The sequence below is a fragment of the Sebastes umbrosus genome, chromosome 13 (genome assembly GCF_015220745.1).
Source record: "Sebastes umbrosus isolate fSebUmb1 chromosome 13, fSebUmb1.pri, whole genome shotgun sequence".
In the NCBI taxonomy this organism is placed as follows: domain Eukaryota; kingdom Metazoa; phylum Chordata; class Actinopteri; order Perciformes; family Sebastidae; genus Sebastes; species Sebastes umbrosus.
Genome location: NC_051281.1, coordinates 25,883,388 through 25,909,800, shown reverse-complemented (window position 1 = coordinate 25,909,800; position 26,413 = coordinate 25,883,388). Strand labels below are relative to the sequence as shown.

Genomic DNA, 26,413 nt, shown 5'->3' with positions numbered 1-26,413 from the left:
CCCAGAATGGCTTAAAAACTACATCATCAACATTAGCATGAAATCAATATCAGCCTGTGATTGCCAATGCATTGTGACCTTGTGTAAACTGTAAGCACCGAGAGGTTTGGGCACTGAAGTACAGTTGCCTTTTTATTAAGCAGCAGGGATGCACTGATCCGACTTTTTCAGTCCAGATACAGATACCGATACCTGGGCTTTGGTTATCGGCCGACGCAGAGTACCGATCCGATACCAGTGTTTAGTTAATAAGCTGTATGTCTCACTGTGTGGAAGTGACTGGGATCATTCTGTTATGCGTAAGGAAACACCAGGCTTGACTTACACATTGCTTTCCTACATCTTCCTACATCAACAAAATGTTACAAATAAATACATAGCCTATATATACATTTACTGAATTGTATAAAAATAATAAATCGTACTCTAGCAACTTGGTGAAAAATCTTCAAAATTAATAGGAATTACAATTCAAGTGTAAACCTTTTTAATGCAGCAACAAATTAGTCAAAACTTAAACAGGAATACAATTCCAGTATGTAATATATACAGTATGTAATATATACTGTATGTAATATATACTGTTTTGAATTTGAAGTTCTTCATTTGAGTCTATGCAGAAGTAGAAGGTAAAATTCACAGCTATTATTGTTGTAGTCTGAGTAACGTGACATCCTATCCGCCTCAATAACCAAAACAAAGCCGCTGTGAGCCGAAGCGAGAAAGCAGCAAACGGCAGAGCAGAAAGCTCCAACTCCGATTCACTCAGTTTTGTGCTGCCATTCATTTACTTTTGTGGCTTCGCTGCAGGCACCGCGTTTCAACCAGTCCCCAATCTGGGCCTCGTTCCAACCGGAGGCCTCCCCCTCCCCTGAGAGGCGTGCTTTGCGGCCTGTTCCGAAGGTTGAAGCCTCCCGAACGGACGCGTACACAGACAGCTGCAGACACCACAAACGCATAGTAGTTCTGTTTTTACTGTCCGCTCTGAGAACGTGCTCCACACGCTCGCGGCATGTGGTTTATTATTCTAAATTAATTTTTTTTTGAAGTGCCCTGAACTGATAAGATAGACACATTTATTGACCTCAGCGGGGAAATTTGGTTGTCGCAACAGCAGAAAGAGATAAATAAATACTAATGCCATTATAAGCAAAAAAACTGAAATCCCTTATGTATGTGTCAAAGCTACAGTACTAAGTCACACAGTGACAGCTGCCAGTGTGATAATCAGCCTTGTAGCAATGTGTGCTATCTAAATGAAGTCACTGGAACAGAGGGCGAGGTGAATCATGGCAAATAATCTTGACAGCTGCTGCTGAAGAAAGAGGTTACGCCAGAGGACAAAAAGGACTTTAATTTTTGTCCAATGACTCTTCAAAACTACCTAAAGTTAACCAAAGTTTAAAGTAGTAGTATTAGTGCTGAAATGATTAGTTGAGTAATCCATCAACAGAAAATCATTCAACATCAATTTAGATGACCAATTCATTGTTTGAGTCATTTATCAAGCGAAAAGAGTCTACAGCCATGCTAGCATCGCTGTAAGGCTTGCAGCCTTAGGCATACTGCTAAATGCTAATGCTAGCAGGCTCACAATGACAATGCAAACATGCTGATTTTAACCAGGGATAGTGTTTACCAAGTTCACCATCTTAAATGCTAACGTGCTAATTTGCACTAAAAAAAGGACAGCTGAGGCTGATGGAAATGTTTCTTGTTTAGCAGGTATTTGGTCATAATCACAAAAAAAATAAAGCATTGGGCAAATTCAAAATTTCACCTGATAATGATGCTTGGTGGAAAGTGAAAGGATCTCCGACGTTATTACAATTCATCCTGAGAGGAACATGAATGTTTGTACCAAATTTCATGGCAATCCATCCAACAGTTGTTGAGACGTTTCACTCAAAACCACAAATGTTGACCTCATGGTGGCGCTAAAAGAAAAGTCAGAGGATCACCAAAGTCATTAGAATGAATCTTCTGGGGACCATAAATGTCAGTCAAAAATCCCATGGCAATCCATCTAATAATTGTCAAGATATTCAGCCTACAACCAAAGTGGTGGACCAAGAGACCGACCTTGCCACCCCCAAAAACCACACTATAAACATTCTCTGGGTCCAGCTTCTTAAATCTGAGCGTATTCTTTCCGGTTTAGATCATTGTAAATTGATGAACGTTAGGTTTTTGGGCTGGGCTTAACCCCCCTGCATTGCTGTTGAAGCATGGTCTCTATTTAAAGACCGACTCCAACTGGCTTAGTGCATGAAGCTCCTGGTGACCAGACAGCTACTGTAACCTTCCACGGTAATAAATCTAAGCAGTGTTCAGCAGGTGAGGGGAAGGCCAGCTGCAAACCCGATGTTCTCTCTCAGAAACGCACCTCACATGCGTGGATGCAGATGCTTGGATGCGTCAAAGACATGGAGGCAATAAACACTGAATGAGAGATAGATGGACGGCCTTATTCTCAGCCGCTCTGAGGACTTTCAATCTCCAGATTATCGCCCAGAAATGTAAAAAATGTTGGGTAACGGTTGCCACCGACAAGCACACAGTGGTATGTAGTTTTCCAGAATAACAGAAACTTCCTGGAATGGAGAAAGTGTAGGTAATAGATCACGAATGTGCAGGTGTATCAACAACTACTGTAGAGAACACAAATTATTGATTTGATTGATTGTCCTTCTTAAAAAATTATCTACTGTATGAATTCCTCATTAAAGTCTATTCTCATTTGTCTTCTAAAATATTTCAATAGCACTCATTTGGCAAGCATGAAAACATTCAGAGTGACCTAAGACTGTTACCACATTCAACAATACAAAGAAGAAATTTGCAGCTTTTCTCTTGGCAAACGCGATAAGCGAAATGAGGACATATCCATCAGTAAGCTGCAAGCACCAGATCTCTACCTCAAACATGTTGTGCTCAATGAAAGGAACTGAAGGGGTCACAAATAACAAATCTGAAATAACAAAAACACACAGTGGTTGGCAGCAAGCACAAACGAACACGTGATTTTTCTCCAAACACGCATTGGGAGAATTTCAGGAGCTGGGAAAAATGAAAACAAATGCTTCATCATTTTGGAGCGGGAGAATGAAAAACTAGTGGAGGCAGAGTGTGTCCATGTTCTTTCCACTTTGCTTTCTCAGACCTCCTTCCTCATTAACGGTGGAACATGGTAGTTTCCTTCTCAAAACACACTTGACAGGCAACGAAGGATCAGTGAAATCTAATAGGTTGTACTCAGCACCTCAGCTTATTCCTGACTCTAAGTGCTTCCAACCCAGTGGAGTCCTACCGGTGCATCAGACATATAATGTAGTGCATGTGTTGGCTGAAGTAACAATAAACTGCAGTACGGACATGCCAAAAAAGTACCAATAAATGAATAATTAATGTATAAATTAGGGCTGTCACAGTTAAAGTGATAATAACACGATAATAACGCAATAATAACGCAATAATAATACTTTAACGCCACTAAATTCTCAAACGCATTAACCCAACTTGCGATTTTTAGGTTGTAGCGGGCTCAGTTTTAAAGCTATAATGAAGATACTGGCATCATATGAAACTACAAAACCTAAGGAATCCATCGGTACCAACCATGTCATACTAAATCACATTGAGCAAAGCATTAGCCCAGATGGAATCCTAATCAAAGTCAGGACTAGATTTTCTTTTTTATCTATTTGACCTTTATTTCATTGTTGTTTAGAATGTAGTTGTTATTGATAATAATTTAGTTTGACGTAAAGGTGCTGTGTTTTTGAAAAGTTGAGTTTGATTCAATTATGCTAAAAAAAATGGCTGAGATATTGTAGTTAGGTTTTTCTAAACTCTCAAATATCAAATATCTGTATCAACATAAACTGTTCAGTATTCTGGCTCTACAATCCACATTTGTAAATATGATGAAATGTGTGCAATTCTATGCTTTAAATCACTAAAAAAGAAATAACATAATAAGGGTGGACTCCGCCTGTAAATAAAGGGAGTGAAAACAGCAAAAAGAGCCTGGGGTTGAAATGGATGAGGGTGAGTGTTGCTGCCATAAACAACACAGACCACAGACCACAACTGAGGATTATTTTTTACAGCGTGTTTATACTGAATGTCAGACTGAATGGGAAAATTGTTTTAACTCCAGAAAACAGGAAGAGAATGTCGATTTGTGAAAGATTAGAATGTAAGGTTCACTGTTCATTGTACAAATATAAAATGCAGACTGAAATAATCCTTCTATAGCTACGACTGCATTGTGGACAAACATATAGGATAGTGAACAATTATCAGCCCAACTGATGTTGTCTTGTTGCAACTACAGCTTCTACTATGGCTGCTATTACACTGTATATCGTAGACTGAAGTTAGTAGTGGTGGGGGGAAAAAATGTATTCACCTATGTATCGCAATTACTTCTTTTAAGGATTTTGAAATTATTTTTTTAATGCCAGAATCAATATATTTACTTCATTTGAGTCTATGCGGAGGTAGAAGGAAGTTACCGCTTTTATTGTTGTAGTCTGAGTAACGCAACGTCATATCCGTTCGGTATCCGTCAACTAAAACAAACCGCAGTTGGCCGAAACGAGGAAGTACAAAACAGCTGAGGGTCCGCGTGGATACGACCTGCACCCTCACATTTTAAATCCGAAGTGGTAAACACTACACAACATACAGTAAAATATGGAAACACTGGGATTCACAGCAGAGGTAGACATCATGGCTAAAGCTGCATGCTAACTCTGTCATGGATAGGAAACGTTATTGTATTGTGGTAACGTGCGGTCAAGCCGGCCGTCACTCTCATCTCCGTGGTCAAATGGGCCGATGCTACAACTGTAGAGCACCCATATACTGACATTTATGTTAAATGCATTCAAACGGCCCCGATGGAGCTGACCATGGATGTATAAAGAGAACGGAGCTGACGGGAGAGCTAGAGACCACCTTGGAGAAGTTAGCGGAAGTATACACGTGTGACTACGTCCAGTTTTCAAAATAAGATGCTTACAAAGGGAACTGTATATACAAAATACATATATGGAAATAAGATTGTTTGGATTCACCAGAAGTATAAAACATTACATGTCCCTTATAAATACCACTAATTTATGAGGGAAATATCTTTATTCTTTGATTTTTGGGTTGCTGGAATTTTTTTTTTGAAATAGTGCCTGACAATGACTGATATATTTGACTTCAGGACATCTCTGACTACATACATGCTGAAAATCAAACATTTTTACCTTATTAATTTAGATATTTTTCAAATCAAAAGTCCCTAGAAGTGTATGATTCAACATTTTCCTACAGTCTGGTGTTAAAAAAGTTAATAAAAATCACAATAAATTGCAATATCGAATAGCAACACTTGTAAAATCGCAAAACTTAAAAATCGCAATATACATATCGAATTGGCACCCAAGTATCGTCCCAGCCTTGGAAGTTAGCGTGAGCAGACTAAGAGCTCTTAAGTAGTCTAGGGTTTTAACTTTCCTTATTGCTCTCACAGCAGCACAGTGGGAAAGTCCCAGACTTCCTGCCACTGTGTTTTCAAGAAAGAGGTCAAGTTGGGGCAAAGGAGGAAGTTATGTGAAAGAAATGACAGGTAGGGAATTCGGCACAAACATACAAGGATTTGGGAAAATTGACCTTGAAATCCCTCCGACCTCAACTTCCACGGTGATGTAATACGCTCTCCCTGGCTCTCACCTGTCATCACCCAGGAGCGAATCTTACACACAAGATTTAAAGTATTTTTCACATCCAGCTGAGAGCAAACACACCTCAGGGTGAAGACACACACACACACACATGGTCACACACACAAACACAGGTCTAGCCATTTGTTTGCAGTTGCCAGATTAAATATGGGCCACATATTAGTCTTATCTGGAGACAGAGATTTATAACTGTAGTGTGTACTTGGGATAACTGTCCCAGCTAAGAGTTATTATCAGGCATTTAGATTCCTAACATGTAAGGTCATATATGACTGACGGGATATAGAAAACAGCTTTATCTGATTTTTCTAAAATAAATGATTCATAAAAATGTACCCGATTGGTCATGCAGGCCCAACCGAGAGCCGATAGTGATCAAGCTTGACCCTGTCGTGGTCACTCCCTTGTTTTTCATCTCAGGCTTGTTAGCAAATTGCTTCCTGCCAAAGCTATGACATTTTCTGCTGAAATGTTTAGAAAAGGAAATGCTGCTGTGATTTTTGGAGATGGAAAGTTCCAGTCTTGTATATATAGACACTGGGAGTATGTTCTGGGCTCCTTTTACGTCTCCTCCCACAAATTTGACCCGTGACTTCCTGAAATTCAAATGTTATCAGCAAGTATGTAGCGTATCTTTCATACATCACACTTTGTTCTGCAGTACAGCGACATAAATAAATTGAGTGGGTTGTGTTGACCAAGGAGGAAAAAATACATTTTTCACCCTATGTTTTGGTTAAACCTGCAATAAGACCTGTCCACGCAGGAGTCAAAACGGGTCATTTCGTAATTACGTCCCTACTTTTTAAGAAATAGTTCATATGGACATGTTAATATTCAGAGTGATGGGGACGACGACTTTTGGGAAGCGATGCCACTTTTGAATTGTGAAAGTGTTATTTTTTGGACTACAAACAAATATGTCATTTATCCTCCATTTTTGTCTCATTTTGGGAAAATATGTTGGGTTTTTCTTCTTATTTTAGTGAACCCATTCATTAAAGTGGCAGTAGACAGAATGTTTTTGGCGTCATTGGGCAAAAAAAACAACCTTTCAGTATATTCTAATTCAAGTGTTCTCTGAGAAAACTAGACTTCTGCACCTCCTCATGGCTCTGTTTTCAGGCTTTAAAACATCTCGTGTGACGGTAGACTTTGGCCAATCACAGGTCATTTCAGAGAGAGAGCGTTCCTATTGGCTGTTCATTCAACGGAGGCAGCTGTCAATCACTCGCAAACTCTGATCAAACGGTCAAACTAGGCAGCGCTGATCAAATATGAATTAATATTCTGTTACTGTAAGAAAGTTTGCACATTTTGAACAGATAAAAAATGTGTGATTAATCACAATTAATCATGGACAATTATGTGATTAATCCCGATTACATATTTTAATCGATTTACAGCAAGCACTGAAAAAGTGTTTTTTTTTTTCATGATATGTCCCCTTCACATCTACCAAATCTCCTGGCACTTTCGGCGGTAAAAGTTAAAATATTGCAATGCAAAGACAAATGATAAAGGTGGCATGGGCTGGGCTTATCATTTCTGCTATTTTGTTCTACCAGAGGCCTGCCCTGCATGCCTGGCCAAAGTCCCCACCTCGTACTTAGCATGGCCCGTCTGCCCTGCACCCCTGGCATTTCCTGTGAGTAAAAGAGGGTTTGGGCAATGCTGGCAAGTAGCACCCATTTCAGTAATGGACACCAGATGAAGGGTGTGTATAGGTGTGCATATGTACTGTATATGTGCGTGTGTGTTCACATGTGCAAATCCTCCTGTAAACCTCTCATGGCAGTTGCACTTTTACACACACAAAACACACAACCTTCCCTCTTTAACAGCCCTGCAGGAACTTCAGCTTCAATCTGTTTTCCCTCCCATTTTCTCCTACATGCTCTTTGCCTTTCCAAAACAAGATGAATCAAGCGACGGCTCCTTCCAGAGGTCTTTTATTTTTAGACGCAAGGGCGATCTCCAAGACGCAGGAGTTTATCCAATATAAACACATTCTGGTACAAAGAGCACTTGTTTAGACATTCTTAAGATTTTTTTTTGCAGAACATAAACTCCCCAAACTCCACCTACCCCTCCATCTGCATGTATACACATACAGAAGAGCGGCTGACTCCACCTAAAACATAATATTTCCTCCCGATAAGCTCAAATGGATTTTAAAGGGCAAGTTCAGATTTTTTAGGAGCCTTGCTCATGTTCTTTTCCATGTGGAAAGCAACGCACATCTGGTGCATAAAACCGTAAGGAAATCTGCAAATACCATTGAAACGTGACTTTTTTTTATCCATTTTTTGTGTCTTTGGGTGTGTAGTTTTTTTTTTAACTCTTACCTTGACTTCACATTTCTTGTGGCAGGCTATTCGGCACACTAGAGAAAACGGGAAAAGAGAAAATGGAATTAACTTCACAGCTCATAAAAATCTCCCAAACATTGCGGACGACTCCAAACACTGTGGTCCAACATGAATCATGACACTGAGTAGTTGTCGAAGAGGTACGAAAAAGCAAAAGGTTCATTCAAATTCCGCAGAGTGTTTGTTCTGTGGTCAAAGTCAAATATCGTCTGCTGTTAGCACGCTAATGCTGCCCGGTGTTAGCTTTGTGTTCTTTGCACACCGGCTCCCTATCAAAGGCTGAATTCATCATTCTGATACACTTTAAAAGACCTGGCATCTGTGTTGTTTGGTTAAATCAACTTTAAGATTATGATCAGCAGAGTACCTTTAACATTTAATAATAAAATCAATGATAACAGGTGTGTCTTTCTACGGAAAGTGCTCTGATGAATGATAAGCTTCAACATTTTTTATCCACCACACCAGAACAGAGCTTTACGGACATGCTTATCGAGACAGCATAGAAAAAAACTCAACAGCACATAATAAAGAAACCACCAATCCGGCTTTTTCAGTCCCGATACAGATACCTGGGCTTTGGGTATTGGACGATAATGAGTACCGATCCAATGCCAGTGTTTAATTAATAATCTGTATGCCTCACTGTGTGGAAGTGACTGGGATTCTTTTATGTGTAAGGCCACATCAGGATTGACTTAAACATTGCTTTCCCAACTTTGTGACAGAATGTGACAAATAAATACATAGATATAAATATACTGAATTGTAATTTATTATTAAAAATATAAATCATACACGAGCAACTTGGTAAAAAATCTTCAAAATTAACAGTAATTACAATTCAAGTGTAAACCTTTTGCAGCAAAAAATTGGAGAAAAAAACTTAAACAGGAATTAAAAATTCCAGTATAAAAACATAGAATTGAATTTAATAGATTTGCCCCATTGTCACCGATACCCGATCCACCTAATTGAGTCAGTATCGGCCTGATATCCGATCCAGTATCGGTATCGGTGCATCCCTAACCGCATTGATTTCCAGAAAAACAACTTTCAGTCCAGTGAATAATTCATGATATTTCTCCTCTCTCTCTTTCACACATATACAATGGTGCACCTTCAACGTTTGGTTCCTACATTGTGACAAAGGTCTGTCACGTCACATGCTGTTTTTTTTATTTCTCTACGGGTCTGCCGTTGTAAAACATTCTTTAACAATCATAAAAAATATGCTCAAATCATAACATGGCAAACTGCAGCCCAACAGGCAACAACAGCTGTCAGTGTGTCAGTGTGCTGACTTGACTATGACTTGACCCCAAACTGCATGTGATTATCATAAAGTGGGCATGTCTGTAAAGGGGAGACTCGTGGGTACCCATAGAACCCATTTTCATTCACATATCTTGAGGTCAGAGGTCAAGGGACCACTTTGAAAACCTCCTTTGCGACAAGCTAGTATGACATGGTTGGTACCAATGGATTCCTAGATTCCTGATACCAGTATCTTTACTCTAGCTTTAAAAACGCATTAGCTTTGACAGCCCTAATTAATATAAAAAAATATAGTTTATAGCCACTTTAAAACTAAGATGACATTTTAAGAAAAGTCTGAGTGTATTCACAGCAGGCCGTGTTATGTGTGAGTCAAAGGAATTCATACAAATCTAGCACACAATCAAACAAGATAAAAGACATTGTTCGACTATTAAATTTCAACACATTCTTTGCAGCTTCCCTTCTGCCCCCGAGCCCTCGCTCTGGACTCCCACTGGGTCTACAAATAGGGGTCAATGGGGGAGAGCACCTGGACCAGCGGCTCATAAATTGTTAGAGCCCCTCGAAGGACGGAGAGTCAAAACACAGCTCCGTGTGCCGAGGCGTAAGCTTTCCAAATAAAGGAGAAGACCGTATGCTTTTACTGGAACACCCAACACCTTATGTAATGAGTTATTCTTCCTGTCTCCAGCTGCATTTTTCAAAGCAAGTGTAATACCTATTGTGATTAGCTGTTAAGTCATTGATATGAATTTGGGACGTGGCCAGTCCTCACATTGTGTGAGAGTGGAGATCATGTCCGTGTTATACTGTGTTATGTCTTGCGTTTTCTGAATGCTATACTCCCTGTTATCTTGGTTACCTCCGATATAGGCTACAGTATGCTTCTTAAACACTCTGTTCTCTCTGATGTATGTCCCTTACTCCCACAACAGATTTGTCAAACAGCCGTTTGTTCTTATTAACTCTATTGTGAATTATGAAATTTCCATCCTCTCATGGCCCGATCATTTAGAGCATGGAAAGCCACAATTACACACAAATCCGCCCAGGGAAGATGTGTCCATGTGAGTTGGAAATGTTTCAAATTGAGCAGAAAATATTATACCTTATACTGGTGCTTTTATGAATGTGCTTCATATGGAGACGAGGAAACTGGAGAGAGAGCTAGGGTCACTAACACGCACAGCCAGTGCATCTGATGCTAGCCAGCTTACATCTATATGTACAGTTGGTTCATGGGCTGTTTGGGGCGAATAAGCACAAACGGCCCAGCGGTCAAATTTGTGCTTTCCTCAGTGCTTTCATTGGGCTAATGTCATGCAGCAACCTCCGGTTGTGAAAAGTGAAGCCAATGTGGAAGTGCCTTAAACTTGCATTATTTCTAACAGCCAGCAGGGGGCGACTCCTCTGGTTGCTAAAAGAAGTCTGATTGTTTAGAAGTCTATGAGAAAATGAGCCTACTTCTCACTTGATTTATTACCTCTTTACCTCAGAAAACATTGTGTGTTCGTCTTAGAACTTTAACCCCTTCACAGTGTGTTTTCAGTTCATGAAAGTTCATTGTAACATTTTGGTCGCATAAAAATGTCTTATTCAGCGTTCGGTAGTACCACCATCTCGAGTCACATCTAGTTTCTAAAAACCCAGATGGCGACGGCCAAAATGCAGGACTCTGCTTCAAAACGGCAGTCCACAAACCAATGGGTGGCGTCAAGGTGACTATGTCCACCTCTTATACAGTCTATGGCTGATATCTGAATTAATATTTTAACAGAATTTTAAAAAAAGAGATTTCGACACTTATATTTGGATTACTTTGACTGACTGCTTAGTTTCTATAAAACTTGCTTCAATAAAAGGATTGCAAAACCTGGACCAGAACTCAGACTAGCTTTGAGGTGCACCAGCTATCAACAGTGCTAATATGACAAATCCATAAACAAAGAATGTTTACAACCAATAGGAGATTAATATGTCAACCTTATCATGTATTGAAGGCAAGAGTTGAGGCTCCCAGACGTTTATTAGGTTAGCTAAATCATTATGAACACTGATTTGAGTTTGTCATAGTCTTGGTTTTTTATTGATACTTCACTTTTTAAATGTTTTTTTAGGTCTTCCCCTTTTAATTTAGCATTTTTAGTACACGTCTTTGCAACTTTATGGCTTCTCATGAACCTGAAACTGGTTCAGGGTCAGAGGTTAAGTGTTCAGAGCAGCTTGGGACCAACCAACAGCTACAGGGCCTTGAATCTTATCCATACATCCAGACATTTATTTAGCTTTTCTTTTTCCCACAGGCACACCGGAACCATTCATTCATTTTGAGGAGACTTGATTGACATGTCACTAGTAAAACTCAGGCATACAACAAAACAATGCTCACTGTTAAATGTACATAAGATGAAACAATTGAATTAACTTCTATTTCAATAAACTGGTAGACGAGGAGTATAGACACACTGAAACCAGGAAAAGTGAGAAGCTTCCTTTTTAGAGCTAAATGTGTAATTACATCATGGTGCAGTTAGTTTCTATTTAAGCACACGCCGGACTATATTTGCATCTGGGGGGTAACATTTGAAAGTCAGTTTGACTTCTTAATTATAGGCCTTCAAATGTGGGTGGCACATGAAGTCCTACCGGGATACACATTTCCAAGTCTTCCAGAAGTACTTGAGTTCCCAGGGTCAAACCAAATGGAGTTCTTCTATACAACATCACCCACATACAGTAGTATGTCACCGAGTACAGACTTTGACATAATGAATACACATTAGATTATACTTGGTTTGGAACAATACACTCTGAATGAAGTTAGAATTTCTATTTTTTTTTCTTTTGCATTTTCACCTTTATATTTTTAATGCTAAATGCAGTACCCGTGAGGGTTTCTGGACAATATTTGTTTTTATCTTGTGTTGTTAATTGATTTCCAATAATAAATATATACATACATTTGCATAAAGCAGCATATTTGTCCACTCCCATGTTGATAAGAGAATTAAATACTTGACAAATCTCTATTTAAGGTACATTTTAAACAGATAAAAACATGTGTGATTAATTTGCGATTAATTCCGATTAACTATTTTATATATATATTTTTCTCGATTAACAGCCTTAGTTTTTAGAAACCTGTATTATGGCCTGCATGTGAAGTCCTGATGGGGTCGTCCCATGTGCGGGAGCATTTTCCACCACATTTATAACTTTTTTTTGTACAATTAAGACACGAGAGTGAAAGCCCACTGAGGCCTGCATTCCAAGGGAGTTACGTAGATGTGACACACAGACATACTTGGCAATTTGCTTGATAAGCATAAAAGCAAAATGTGCCTGTCCATCGGGACAATGTCCAGCGCCGTTTCCCAGCACGTGCGTCCCCAGTAAACAACACTCCTCCTGGGCCACATGGGAAGAAGCAGGACTTCCATATTGGGTGTGAAAACGCCGAGCCCAGAGAACTCGGGTTAGGCTTTACCTTGTTAGGAAGCTGGAGCTTTGGAGAATAAACAGAGCAGAAATGTTTCTGATGGAGGGAAGGAAGAAAGGGAGGGGGGAGGGATTGCAGTGATGAGGAGGGACACAGAAGATGAGGAGAGAGAGGTAGAAGCCAGAAAGGAGAGAAAATGTTGGGAGAAAAAAAAACGGATGAATAACAGAGTGGGGGTGCAAACAACTGTTCACATCAATCATTAAGCAAATGAGAGGACAGCAGGGACGGGAGTTGGTCAAAATGAGGAGATGATGAGGAGCGTGGAACACTAAGTTGCTATCTGACTCTGGGTCTGTGGTATGCTATAAAACATGCAGGCGGGAGGGGGGGAGGAGGGGAATGATAGAGGTGTGTGTGTGTGTGTGTGTGTGTGTGTGTGTGTGTGTGTGTGTGTGTGTGTGTGTGTGTGTGTGCGTGCGTGCGTGCGTGTGTGTGTGTCACTGGCTGATTTCATTTCCCTGGTCTCTTGGAATGAGCGTATACTCCCACAGGGCTGGGCTGGACCCCCTTACACCACTGAACACAATCACAGGGCAGGGCTGGAGAATTTCCTCTTCCTCCTCCCCCCTCCTCACTCTCACTTTCTCCATCTCTCTCCTTTTCCTTTTTCTCTCCCTCTCATGCACAATCACAAACACGTGAGCACCAACACGTGTACACACAGTGTACCAGCATACACAGTACGTCAATCCTGTGTACAGACACATACAGTACTAACTCTCTGACGAATGACTCTTGAAAGGTTTTGTTTCTCCTACCTAAAGTGTGAAGAGGGATACATTTTTGGGTTCCAGATAGTGCTCATGATAAGCTAATACAACTACCAGCATTGGCTAAAATCAATTCTTCTTATTCAATTTTTATATTGTTTTTCCACAATCCTCATCCTGACATAGCTTACATCAGTTTGATGCTACTTCCCAAAATCTGATAGGTAGACTTACGTGGGTTTACTTCCTACTTAATTATTGCATTTAATGACTGTGCTATAATTAAAATCCCTTTACAGGTTGTAAACCTCAAAACCAAATTGCTCACAAAAAACAAGCCAGTGTGTGTGTGTGTGTGTGTGTGTGTGTGTGTGTGTTTGAGTTCGAGTGTTTCTTTGAATCTTTTGTAGCTACCTGAAAACATCTCAGAGTTTTTAAAGTGGCGGTATACGCAGAATGTTTTTGGCATCAAACATCCCATAATAACCTTTTCAGCATTTTGTAATTCAAGTGTTACTGTTACTGTAATGCCTATTTCTCACGTAAAATGTAGGTCTGTCAATCGATTCAAATAGTTAATTGCGATTAATCGCAAATTAATCACACAGTTTTTATCTGTTCAAAATGTACACTTTGACGGCTAAGGGAATTTTCTTGATTTTTAAATACTTTTTAAAATCACCTTTTATGGTTCTTGCATATCACATGATACCCATGTGTTTCATACCAAAATGTGCAAAACACTCTCCGCTCTCCGTTCATGTGGTTGTCATCTGTCCTAGAGCACTGTGTCAACACATAATATGGCCCTAAAGCTGAAAAATTGAAATGCGATTTTAAAAATTCGTCAAATCACTTGTGAAAACACACCTTTACTTAAGTGGACCAATTGTTTTAGTGTTTGAAATGGGCTTACCAAAGTCTTATATTCACAAAAGTAGTGTAATATATGAATACATTTGTAGATAAATGCAAAAAAAATGTCTAAAATGAAATTTTGTAAAAGCGTTTTTGGGGTAGAAATGTTGTCTGTCACTCTACTTTCTCCACAGAGAGACTCAGAGATCAAATGGGACTGAATAATGACTTCATAATTCATATCAACCTTCATGGAATGTGTGCAAATGAAAAATGAGCATTACAACATTATCTTTTCTAACCAAATATTTACTAAAAATGTAAATTATTTCATCTGTTCAAAATATTAACACTTTTATCAACATGGGAGTGGACAAATATGCTTACATTATACAAATGTCGGTATATATTTATTACTGGAAATCAATTAATCAATTAATCATAACATTTTCAACCCAATTTCATTCACATATCTTGAGGTCAGAGGTTTGGAGCGTTATTTATCCTCCTTCTCAAACAGTTAGTTGCTACATGGTTGGTACCAATGGATTCATTAGGTTTTTTCTAGTTTCATATGATGCCAGTATCTTCACTCTAGCTTTAAAACTGAGCCTTCTGCAACCTAAAAATCCCAAGTTGTGTTAATGCGTTAAAGAAATTAATGGCGTCAAAACAAATTTGCATTAATGCGTTATCGCGTGAACTTTGACAGACCTAATACAAAGTAAAAAGCTAACATTCATAGATGTCACTCATGTTTTGCATTTTTTTTTTTTTTAATGGGATGAATATACTTCAAGATTTCCCCACTAGGGTTCCCATCATGCTTTGAGTGATGTACACAGGAAGCACAGTTATGACCAATCCTCATGCACTGCCTTTAAAACAGGCTCAACCAATAAGCCACTGATCAGTTTTGCATCCGTCTGATAAAAGTGAAATAAAGTATGAATTTCTGTGGCAAGTTGGCAAAACAGTTAGCTGGAAGGTACAGCATGTACAGTATGTAGGCTATAGAGCTAGAGACGTTTTCAGGTCATGTAATATATCCTCTGAGACAGGCAGCCTTATTAGAGGTACTCAGCTGTTGCACAAACAGGACTGTAAACAGCTGATGACCTTACATGACTAAAGCTCCCTTTTAAACTGCTGAAAAATAAGTTTCATGTGCCTACACGCTCTCTCTAATGCTCTGTTGTGTCTCTCTGTGTGCTCACTGCAGTATTAATGGTAGTAATTATTGACACTCAGTCATCCTTATCCATCATTGGACTTACACAGGGGTGTCATCATTCAGCCCACACATTTTCCCAACCAAAGTCCCTGCCAGTGTTGGGTTTCTGTGGGTAAAGCCCCACCTTCATCCAGCTGCTAAGGCTTTCCTAACATGGGAGATTCCCCAACACATCGCAGGACAGCAGAATCGACCCTGAGTGAGAGTTCCCATGGAAGCATTCTGGGATCTCTGTCATGTGTTTGCTTCGACCTGACAAAACACAACTTCTGGTTGTTTACTTTCCTGTCTATTTTGGTACTCACGGTGGGTATTAGTCTGACTTTGTTTGGATGAAACAGCTGTTTCCCTTGATTTAAGCGGCAGCTACCAAAAACACAGCAAATTAACGTGTAAATATAACAAGAAGAAGCCTGACAAATGTGGCTAACATGACATGCAGCAAGTTCAGGTTTGAGGTCTGTGCTGTACACTGTAAGTCAGCAGCAGATGTAGTTGCACAGATGGATGAAGTTATTCTATTAGAAACAGAGGAGTCTGCTGCCTCCTGGTGGCTGTTACAGAAGCTACAGGTGGTAGTTAGGAGCATCATGCTCATCTCCAGGTTGCTCGTATTTTGGGTTTCTACTAGAACATGTTTACATGCTTTAATGTTAAAAAAAAACATTATTTTTCAGGGATATAGCCTTTGTACTGTTAAAAAAAGAAAAGAAAATAGCGCTCCAAACTTGCGCTAAATTTTGGCGAGGAAAAACTGTTATGGTGATTTTCAAAGGGGTCCCTTGACCTCTGACCTCAAGATATGTGAATGAAAATGGGTAAAGCTGTCACATTATTTTTTCTCATCCTGTCTCTTTAAGAAAAAGCCCATTCTGCTCTGATTGGCTTACTAGAAAAATACGGAGCACCTTTGCAAAGGTAGTTCTCAAGCTGTGGGCGGTATATTGTAATGAGTCTGCATGTGACATAGGAAGGGGAGTCTGAATGGATTGTTGAATCACATGTTTTCTGATCTATACACAGCCCACAAAAAAACTAACTGAGTTGTCTTATTTCACAGTTTTGGGGTTGGTAGGAACTCCAGATACCCAAATGTATGAGTATAAACACTGAAAATGTGACTTTTCCGTGATTAGTCCCCTTTAAAATCAAATCAAATCAAACAACAATTGACTGATAAAAAAAAACAACCTCCTCACTAAGATCTATTTAGTTGCTCTTCTGGAGCCCTCAATCACATCACATGGTCTTCATCAGCAGGTGGAGTTTGCCCACTTGTCATGGAATTGTGGATGTTGAATATGCTTGTAGATGATTAATAATTGCATGATTAACAACAGTAGATGTTCTAATCTTCATCTGCTGATGAAAATCATGTGATATGATCAAAAGCTCCAGAACAGCCACTAAAAAGACCTTCTCAACTGATTTTTTGCAAGGGTTAGGGTTAGAGAATAAACTTTGAAACTCAAGAAATAACTTTATTTTAAAAGCCACATGCATGCATAGCATGGGAAAAGTCTGTAAATGAAAATATTGACAGGGATGAAGAGAATATTTGTATGGTTTGAAATAGAATTCTGAATTAGAAAACAATCACAGAGTTTATTTGTAATGAATCTAAAATATTGATATTATTAATATTGCTGTACAAATAAGCAGCGACAAATACAAACAAATAAAAACACAGAGGCACGGATATACACATGTTGAGCTGAACAATAGATTAAATTAAATTCTATGGCCCTTACAGTATACTAAATCATTGATTCTCAAAGTGGGGTCCGTGGCACTCTGACAGGGGGTCCATGAAATAATTTGCTATAAATTATATATATATTACTTGTGCTGTATCATAAAAAAGTGTATATCTACAAATGGGGATCATTTGCACCAATAAAACAAGCATATTGTGTATATTACTACCACCCACGTTAGCTTTGGGCCAATATAATTGTGACACACAGCAATTTCTCCTTTGTAAAGGGTCCCTGGCACCAAAAGAGTTTGAGAACCCCTGCTCTAAACTACAGTTCAGTTGCAATGTTTGACCTCATCCAACAGGTGGCGTCCTCACTGCACATTAACTGCTCTAGAGCTGCCAGTGTGTGGATTGTGTTAGATTTATTGAAACTTACTAAAAGTCACACTGTGTGTGACACAGATGTGAGCATGTGCAGTTTGTCAGACAGTGAAACTGACATGACAGGAGTGTAAAAGATCTCCTGCACGCACAAAGAAGAAGCTGAATCCTCAAAATCAGCACAAATATCTCTCCCATTCACTCTGACAGCGTAGACTGAGCCTCTGTCCCCTGGCACGGCTCATGGAAAGTCATTGTCTGGTCAGTTTAGTAGATTAGGATAATGATATTAGACTGGGAGACAGTCAGTATCCATCATCCACAGAAAACCAATGGTCTTCTTCATCCATCTGCTCCACTTATTAGACTAATAACTTCTGCCAAAGCACCAAGGGAAACACAGCAGTAATTGTGATTAAGTTAATTGCTATGGGTCTATATATATAAATTTATATATATATATTAGGGCTGTCAAAGTTAAAGATAACCATAATGAAAGTTAGTAATAATACGTTGACGCAAATTCGTAATTTTATCGACACTAATTTCTATTCGGAGGTTGTAGCGGGTTCAATTTTAAAACTAGAGTAAAGATACTGCTATCATATGAAACTACAAAACCTAAAGAATCCATTGGTACCAACCATGTCATACTAGCTTGTCCTGACGGAGGCTCAATAATGCTCAAAACTTACGCTAAATTTTGTCAAGGAAAAACTGTCATGTCCATTTTCTAAGGGATCCCTTGACCTCTGACCTCAAGATATGTGAATGAAAATGGGTTCTATGGGTACCCACGAGTCTCCCCTTTACAGACATGCCCACTTTATGATAATCACATGCAGTTTGGGGCAAGTCATAGTCAAGTCAGAACACTGACACACTGACAGCTGTTGTTGCCTGTTGGGCTGCAGTTTGTCATGTTATGATTTGAGCATATTTTTTTTTGCTAAATGCAGTACCTGTGAGGGTTTCTGGACAATATTTGTCATTGTTTTGTGTTGTTAATTAATTTCCGATAATAAATATATACATATATTTTCATAAAGCAATAATATTTGCCCACTCCCATGTCGATAAGAGTATTACTATATATACTTACTGTGTATAATACTTGACGAATCTCCTTTTAAGGTACATTTTGATAAGATAAATATGTGATTAATTTGCGATAAATCGCAATTAACTATGGACAATCGTGTGAATTATCGCATTTAAATATTTTAATTGACAGACAGTACTAGTATATACACTGTAGTAACAATGTTTTCACAACTTAAGAACGTGCATGTGCATTTGTGTTTTAACCCTCATTGAGATTTGCAGCATACCAGTTGTATGAGCTCAGCAGTGAAGAACAAAGCTCTGATAACCTTCTCTCTGTCCCACATACACACACACACACACACACACACACACACACACACACACCTGTGACCATGGTGTGTCTCCAGCCAGTCTTTGAAGACCTGTGTTTACATAGTGACGGCGCTGTGTTCACCTCCAGATCAAGGACAAAACCAGTCGCCAACAGAGCACAAAAGCTACACCCTTTGCAGAAAAACACTTCTAAATCTTGAGGCAAATCTAAATTTAGATTTGTTTGAAGGTATTATTAATGGTCTGCCTTTACAAAAGCTAAATGCAGCAGCTGTGAGAAGCAGAGGACAACGGATTCCACATTTTAGTGTTTTCATTCACTTCTGGTGACAAACTCAAATCAATTATGAACAAAGAAATAAGGTGTCCTCTTAAAATTATACTAAGCGCTAAATCATCTGCGGCCAAATTCCCATTCTCTTTTCCCTTTTAAAAGGCACAACAGCACTCTGTTGACCTGATCCTGCTGCACACAAGCCTTCCATTTAACCTGAACTGCATTACAGTGAATGAATATAAAAGCCAGTTCCTGCCCCCAGGGCCAGTCCTCCAAAAATACCCTTCAACAGAGAGCCTTTTTTTTTTTTTTACTGGAAAACTGTGGTCCTGACCTGCGTCAACATGCTATTGTCAAAGTAACTAACACCTTGTATCCTGGCAACCGCTGAAGAGACAGGAAGTCCAAGCGCTTGTGTCATTACGAGACCATGTGACTGGAGAATGTTAGTAAACAGGAGCAGCAGAAGGGAGGTACTGTACGTGTGACTGAGAGAGCAACAGGATCCTGTCAGGCTGCGTTATGAGGAACAGTTCCTTTCACAGTATGAAATCACTGATGCATCTATGTCTAACATACATTTTAATGTTGAATGCTCATAGTATTTCAGTGCTTCATAAAAGCTTATGGAGTGTTTTCGATGTAAAATCGTAGACTGTACATATAGGAAGTGGACATAGTCACCGTGACCTCTAGGATAATCGCAGCCTCATGAAACTTTACAACCACAAACTAGAGACCGGCATTCAGAGGATGGATGGTATAAGGGGGTTTCTGAGCAGTTTCCAGAACAGAAGTGCTCGTCATCTAATCGCCTAAAATGCAATTCTTGCAGAAATGTCAAAGGTTTTTGATACCAAATCACAGCATGGCTTTTTCTATGGTGTTCCTCAAGGTCTTGGTGTCTTAATGTGGTAATTTGGAGGGATTATTGATCATTTTTATTAATTCTCGAGAGGCAAAAAATAGTTAAATTTAGCACCAAATCTGTTTAACAAATGGTGTCAACCCGAAAATTGCTGCAACAGCTTATGAGACATGATAGAGCATGAGAATGGCCATCATATATTTCTATTATAATGTCCTACGCTCTTATACTTTTTTCACAATTTATTTTTAATTAATTAATTATTTCTGATTTATGACTAGAACAACTTGTCACAAAGTGATGCATCTCAAATTAATCTTCAGGTTCCCAGCTTTCAGATGATGTACACCACTTCTATGTGACATGTACTGCTGACCTGCTGACCTGCTATCTCCCCCCTAGAGACCACCTGTACCGATGGTCTATTGTGGGTCTCAGGTACAAACCCTCGTAAAATGGCATATTGTTGTTTTACACAAACAAGATATAACATGTTAATTAGTGAACAGAGACAGCTATTTTCCCCGATTCCAGTCTTTGTGCTAAGCTAAGCTAAGCTTACCAGCTGGCTGTAGCTTCATATTTAGCATATAGACATGAATAGAGTCGGGGAGACAGACGGCGAAAGAGAATCAGAAAGTGGATATTATATTGTTCACTTTATGCTGTCCTCGTAAATCTGTCTCAGCCACACACACACACACATAATTCAGCCTACTCGTACACATGACCAAACCCAGACATGACTAGAAGGGAAGAGAGAAACAAGCGGAGGTAAATTAAATCAGAACCGACTTAAATACAGCCTTGTCATGAGGGTTTATTTCCCCTATAAATCAGTTCTACGGATACGGTCCCAGGTGCAATCTTGAGTTGTTTTATGACAACGTGGAAGTGACTGTCTGCACACACAACTGAACATTATGTATCCAGAACAGAGTAATATCAACAGCCTCTACAATTTGTGGAAACTTAACCGGAATATAAACAATGTTTTCATTCCAAAAAATTAGAAAATCCTTTTTGGGGGGAAGAAATGGTAACTTTAGTCGATTGGTCATCGCTTTAAAAATGCAGAGATTATTTTCTTTCAAATGTTCCTATTTAGTAGGCCTACGAATGGGAGGGTAGGATTTATTTTCCATGAATTTAACAGATTGCTTTTATTAAGTTTGCTGGTATGACTACAACTTACAACTCAGTCTGGACAGGTACTCTCCTTATAATGATAAAGTCACTTCAGAGGTCACACAAGATACCAATGTGCTTCTGCAAAATGCTGTCTGTAGCACACGGAGCATGTAAAACAGAGACGCCAACATCAGGATTTAATGACATACGCATCCCACTGTACAACAACAACATCTGGATTCAGCAGCTAGATCACAGAGTAAAATGCAGAGTGAATGCAGGTGGTGAACTGCACTGATTTTATAAGCCTTTCTCTCAGCAGTAGATAAAGAAGGAGGCGACGGTGGTAGTCAGTCACTTTGCACTTTTCCCAGACAATCAGAGATTCAAACCACAAGCTCTGTACTAAGTGATAGATTCAGCGAAGTCCAAATGCAGCCATCTGTATTGTACTTTCAACGTATTTCTAGAGACGGCAACAACACGTCGTCTGTCACTAAGATATTAACTTCTTAATTTACCTCTAGATATTAAGTTCTTAAGATTTACATGTACCCATATGATGGAAAATCCACAAAAGAGTCTAAAGGGGAGCACCATCTAAATTAAGAATTCAAATTTCCATGGTCTAGGAGAGTTCAATCAATATTTGTGAACATGAGCTCCTCTCTCTCAAAGCCAGAAACCAGAGAAGAAAGTCTCAAACTTGTGATGTCATAGGGTATAAAGTCTGGAGCTGCTCCATGGACAATGAATGGGAGACCCACAGAATGTTTGATTTACTTTCTATACCCAAATGAGCTTTATTCTATTGTAGTGTTGTCAGTTGTGAAACAGAAAATGTCACATGTCGAAGTGTCCTTGAGCAAGACACTTAACCCCAAATTGCCCCAAAGGCTGTGCCATCGGTGTGTGAATGTGTATTTAGATTAGATCCTGATGGGCAGGTTGGCACCTTTCATGGCAGCCTCTGCCATCAGAATGTGTGTGTGAATGGGTGAATGCTGACATGTATATAAATGCAAGTCCATTTACCATTTATTATTACCAAAACCGAAGATCCCATAGACTTCAATGCAATTTGACGTGTGTTTGGATTGTAATTTTGACAAGTTTGTATGCATCTTGTTATACAAACATTTGTTTTATGCACGTCTAATAATTATTTTGCGACCTTGCCTGAACCTGATTAACATAGCCTATCATATGTGCCTCAAAACTCAGTGTGAAAGCCTCGATTAACCCACTGCACAACAGGTTTTAGTCATTTTCTCTCCTGTGACAACAAGTTTCTTTCCTCCAAAAGGGAGCGCAGCCTCGGCGATGACGTCATGCTGGTCACTATTTAATTCACTATAGAAGTAAGTCCAATGTGAGTAAGAGTCAAGAGTGACTAATCTCATCATAGATTTCACTTCCTCCAAAGTTATCTCCTAAACTGACAACTATAGAATTCTAATCATATCTAACAACCAAAATCTTTTTAGATGGAGGTCCCTGAATCAAAATCTTATCAAATGGGGGTCCGTGACCTATAATGTGTATCAATTTAGGGGTCCTTGACACGATAAAGGTTGAGAACCACTGATCTAAAACATCTCTACCAATTTATTGTCTATGGAGCAGTTCCACACTTTATACCATATAGCATCACAAGTTTGAGTTTAAGAACTCTAGTTTTTGGATTTGAGAGGGAGTTGTTCATGTTTACAAATATTTTTTGGACTGTCATCTGTCTATCATAGGAATAACATGAAGGAATTTTGAAAATGGGTGTAGTTCCCCTTTAACTCAGATAAGAAACAGCAGAATTATTGTCTGACTAGTTACTGTATTGGTCATTAAAGTGATATAATGCACCTTATTGTTATCTTAGACTTTTTATATTTGCACTATTCCCGATTTGTATTGCAAGCAACTGCTGCACAGCAATTTCCCTCAGGATAAATAAAGTTTTATTTTCTCTCTTATCTTAAAGGGTCTAAAGGTCAGGGAGGCAAGATGGTGACAGAGAGGCTGTTGGTTTGTTCCCTGTGGAAGCAAGGTCAATCTGAGTGGGGAAATAAAAAGGATAAAATGACCTCTCTCTCATTACCATCTCTAAGATGCCCTTGAGCAAGGCACATAAACCCCATATGCTCAGATCAGTGGCCACCAGACCGGACTGAGGTTGTACTGAGAACATTTTAGACGTGACTGTGCAACAGTGTGATTGTGGAGCAGGGCGTTCCTGCAAAGGACTAACCCTTGATAAATTAGGGTAAAAAACATTTGTATGTACAGTATATTTTACTGTATAGCAAAAGCAGATGGAACCATACTTTACAGTATCATAATAAGAGCGCTAAATTATTTGATTGACACCTGTCAAATTGACCATTTTCCTATGAGCACGGGCCTGCAAAATGTCATTCTGTCAAACAACCTTTAGGGTTCAAAGAGAAAGCAATGTGCAGAGAATGCTCCTGTTTTTCTAAGCTGTATTCTTCAAACATTTATCCGTTGTGTGTCAGGTTTGGGAAGCTGCAAGCTGAATACTCCCCCCTGGTGTGCCAAACTAAACATCCAGTCATTTCCGCATGGTTTCACTTGATGTTATCTGTCTGAAAACAGACATTTCCACAACAGCATGATCTGGTGTGCAGACTGGGGTCATATATTCTTCGATTTTTTGTTTTAACCCACTTGGAACACCAGATGGGAAAGGTTTACTGCGTGGACACTGTTTGGAAAATGGTGACCACATGTAAGTCCATTATTGAATCTCGGTTACTTTCCTGCTATTGTTTGTGGTTTCAAATTGTACTTGAATCTCACCCAACTGGCACCTGCATAGACTAAAAAAACAATAGAAGCACAAATAGTGCTTGATAATGGGACGCTTATGAAGTTACATATGGCTTACAAAATAACAGAAAGTAACCTTTGTTCAAGAACCAGCCATGATTTATTCATACAGTCCAATTCCATTTATATATGTAATTCTTTCTTGTCTTATGTTTTTATCTTATATATTTTATATATGTAATACCTTCTTATTATATATATATTATGTTTTTTTTATTATAATATGTTTTTGTGTTCTATGATCTTTGTCTGTTTATTGTTTTTATTTGAAGCACAGTGAGTCTACGCCGGTCGTATGAAATGTGCTATATAAATAAAATGTGACTGATTGATTGACTGCATCAATCAAACCATGGAAACCACCCATCATCATCAGTAAACACCATTAAGGAAACTGAGAAGCTGTTAACCTTTAGCCTTTCCGAGGCTTCTTCTTCCCTCCTCTGTCATTTGACTGTCGAAACCCTGACACAAACACGACCCCAGGTAACCTCAGATGACCCCTGATTTAGATCACTGATGTTGTAACAGATATTGCCTCACCGGGCCTTAGCTCCAGGAATTTGAATACAACTGAGTTTAGTCTACAAGTCTGCTGAATGCAAATTGCAAATTGCTAGTTTAAATGTTAAGTAATGACCCATAACAGATTACATTTTGGCTCAGGGTAAAGTTTCCCACAGATGGGAGTTGGGACCTAGTAGGGATGTGATAACAGTTTACATATAACGGGCTTCTCATTACAAAACAATGGCCAACTGCTTGAATCACACTGTACAATAAAAGCATCATTAAAGTGTAAAAAGGGACTAAGATTGGCTTTTGCATTGAGGTCAATGACAGTCGATATCTTGTGAGGTTGTATTGCCTTTTTCATTACCATGCCAAGAATAACTGTGAAGAAACCACAGAATCCTGCCCACTGTCAATCTCTTGTACTTATTGTACCTTATTAATGACATTTAAATGGTATCAACAACAGTCACAATTTAGTACAAGTGATCAGCTGTGTGCAGGATTCTTTGGTTTTGTCTCAGTCAAGACTTTTTGATCCCACGCACATGTCAATAAAACTTTTTTTGGCTTGCAAGAACTTCCACGTAATCGGGCACTAAAAGCCTCCGTTGACACTCACAGTAATGAAATTCTTTTAGGCTGACCGGCTGTGACAGAGCACACAACTAAGTGGCCGCGAGCCTCTGGGACATGTCGTCATCTTTAACTAAACAATAGATTAACAGATTCTGATCTAACAGAGTATCTTAACACCAGGTACAACTTAGTTAGGTTTAGGAAGAAACTACGGATGGGTTTACATTGTAGTTAATGGAACGCCCAGTAAGTCTCATACCGGTGCTAAGGGGTGCCTTGTGCAGCGGTATCGCACACAGGCGGCCTTGACAAAACCGTGATGTCACTGTGTCCTGTAATACACCTGTAGGTCAGTGTTGAAAGGTGAGACGTTAAGACCATTAGAGGTCAGCAAAGACAAGATTTGTCTTGCTGCAGTAAGTCCAAGAGAGCAGAGTTTCAGGACAGGTGACTGACCTCGGCAGATGAGACCGTCTTGGCTGATGGCCTGTTTGCAAACGCTGCAGTGCTTGGCCTTCTTGAACGTCTTCACCCGGAACGTATGGGAATGAAGAGCCTCCAACTCATCTGGCTGCAGATTAGAAAACAACAACAAAAGAGGTGGAATGTTAGTGATAAAATAAAGTCACAAATAAATGGCATGCATCCTTGCTCACATTCATCTCAGACGTGACCCCTTGTCCAGATCATGACTACTTTCAGTGGTCTACGCTTAAATTGCTACATAAAACAGTCAAAATGTCCTTTAAAGTCCATCCAGGAAGTAAGGTTGTAGGGGCTTAGTTTGGTAGAACAAAAACTACTGAAAAAGAGAACACAGCTTAATCGCTGTTATTTCCCTTCTTTCTTTCACTCCTCTTCCTCCCTCCCCTTCCCAACTTTTGTCCTGTCATCTCATTTCCCTCCTTGCAGGTGTGTTATGCAGCTCTTTGTAGCAACTCCCTGACAGCGCTCCCCAACCCAGTTAAACATCCCTCTGTGTCTGTCTGCAGCCTGCTGTTTTTCCTCTACTGTACACCATCCTACCCCCCCGCCGG

At 39.3% G+C, this 26,413-nt stretch overlaps 1 protein-coding gene across 7 annotated transcripts in view; it reads right to left on the bottom strand.

Moving 5' to 3' along the window:
- Positions 1 to 26,413, bottom strand: part of tns1b (tensin 1b) — a 205,480-nt gene that overhangs the window by 117,645 nt on the left and 61,422 nt on the right. For all 7 annotated transcript variants that reach the window (XM_037790812.1, XM_037790813.1, XM_037790815.1 and 4 more), the window contains exons 2-3: positions 25,833 to 25,947; positions 8,090 to 8,127 (exon numbers count right to left, since the gene is read on the bottom strand). In XM_037790812.1, the coding sequence (XP_037646740.1) occupies positions 8,090 to 8,127; positions 25,833 to 25,947 (153 nt within the window). The remainder of the gene's footprint in view (positions 1 to 8,089; positions 8,128 to 25,832; positions 25,948 to 26,413) is intronic.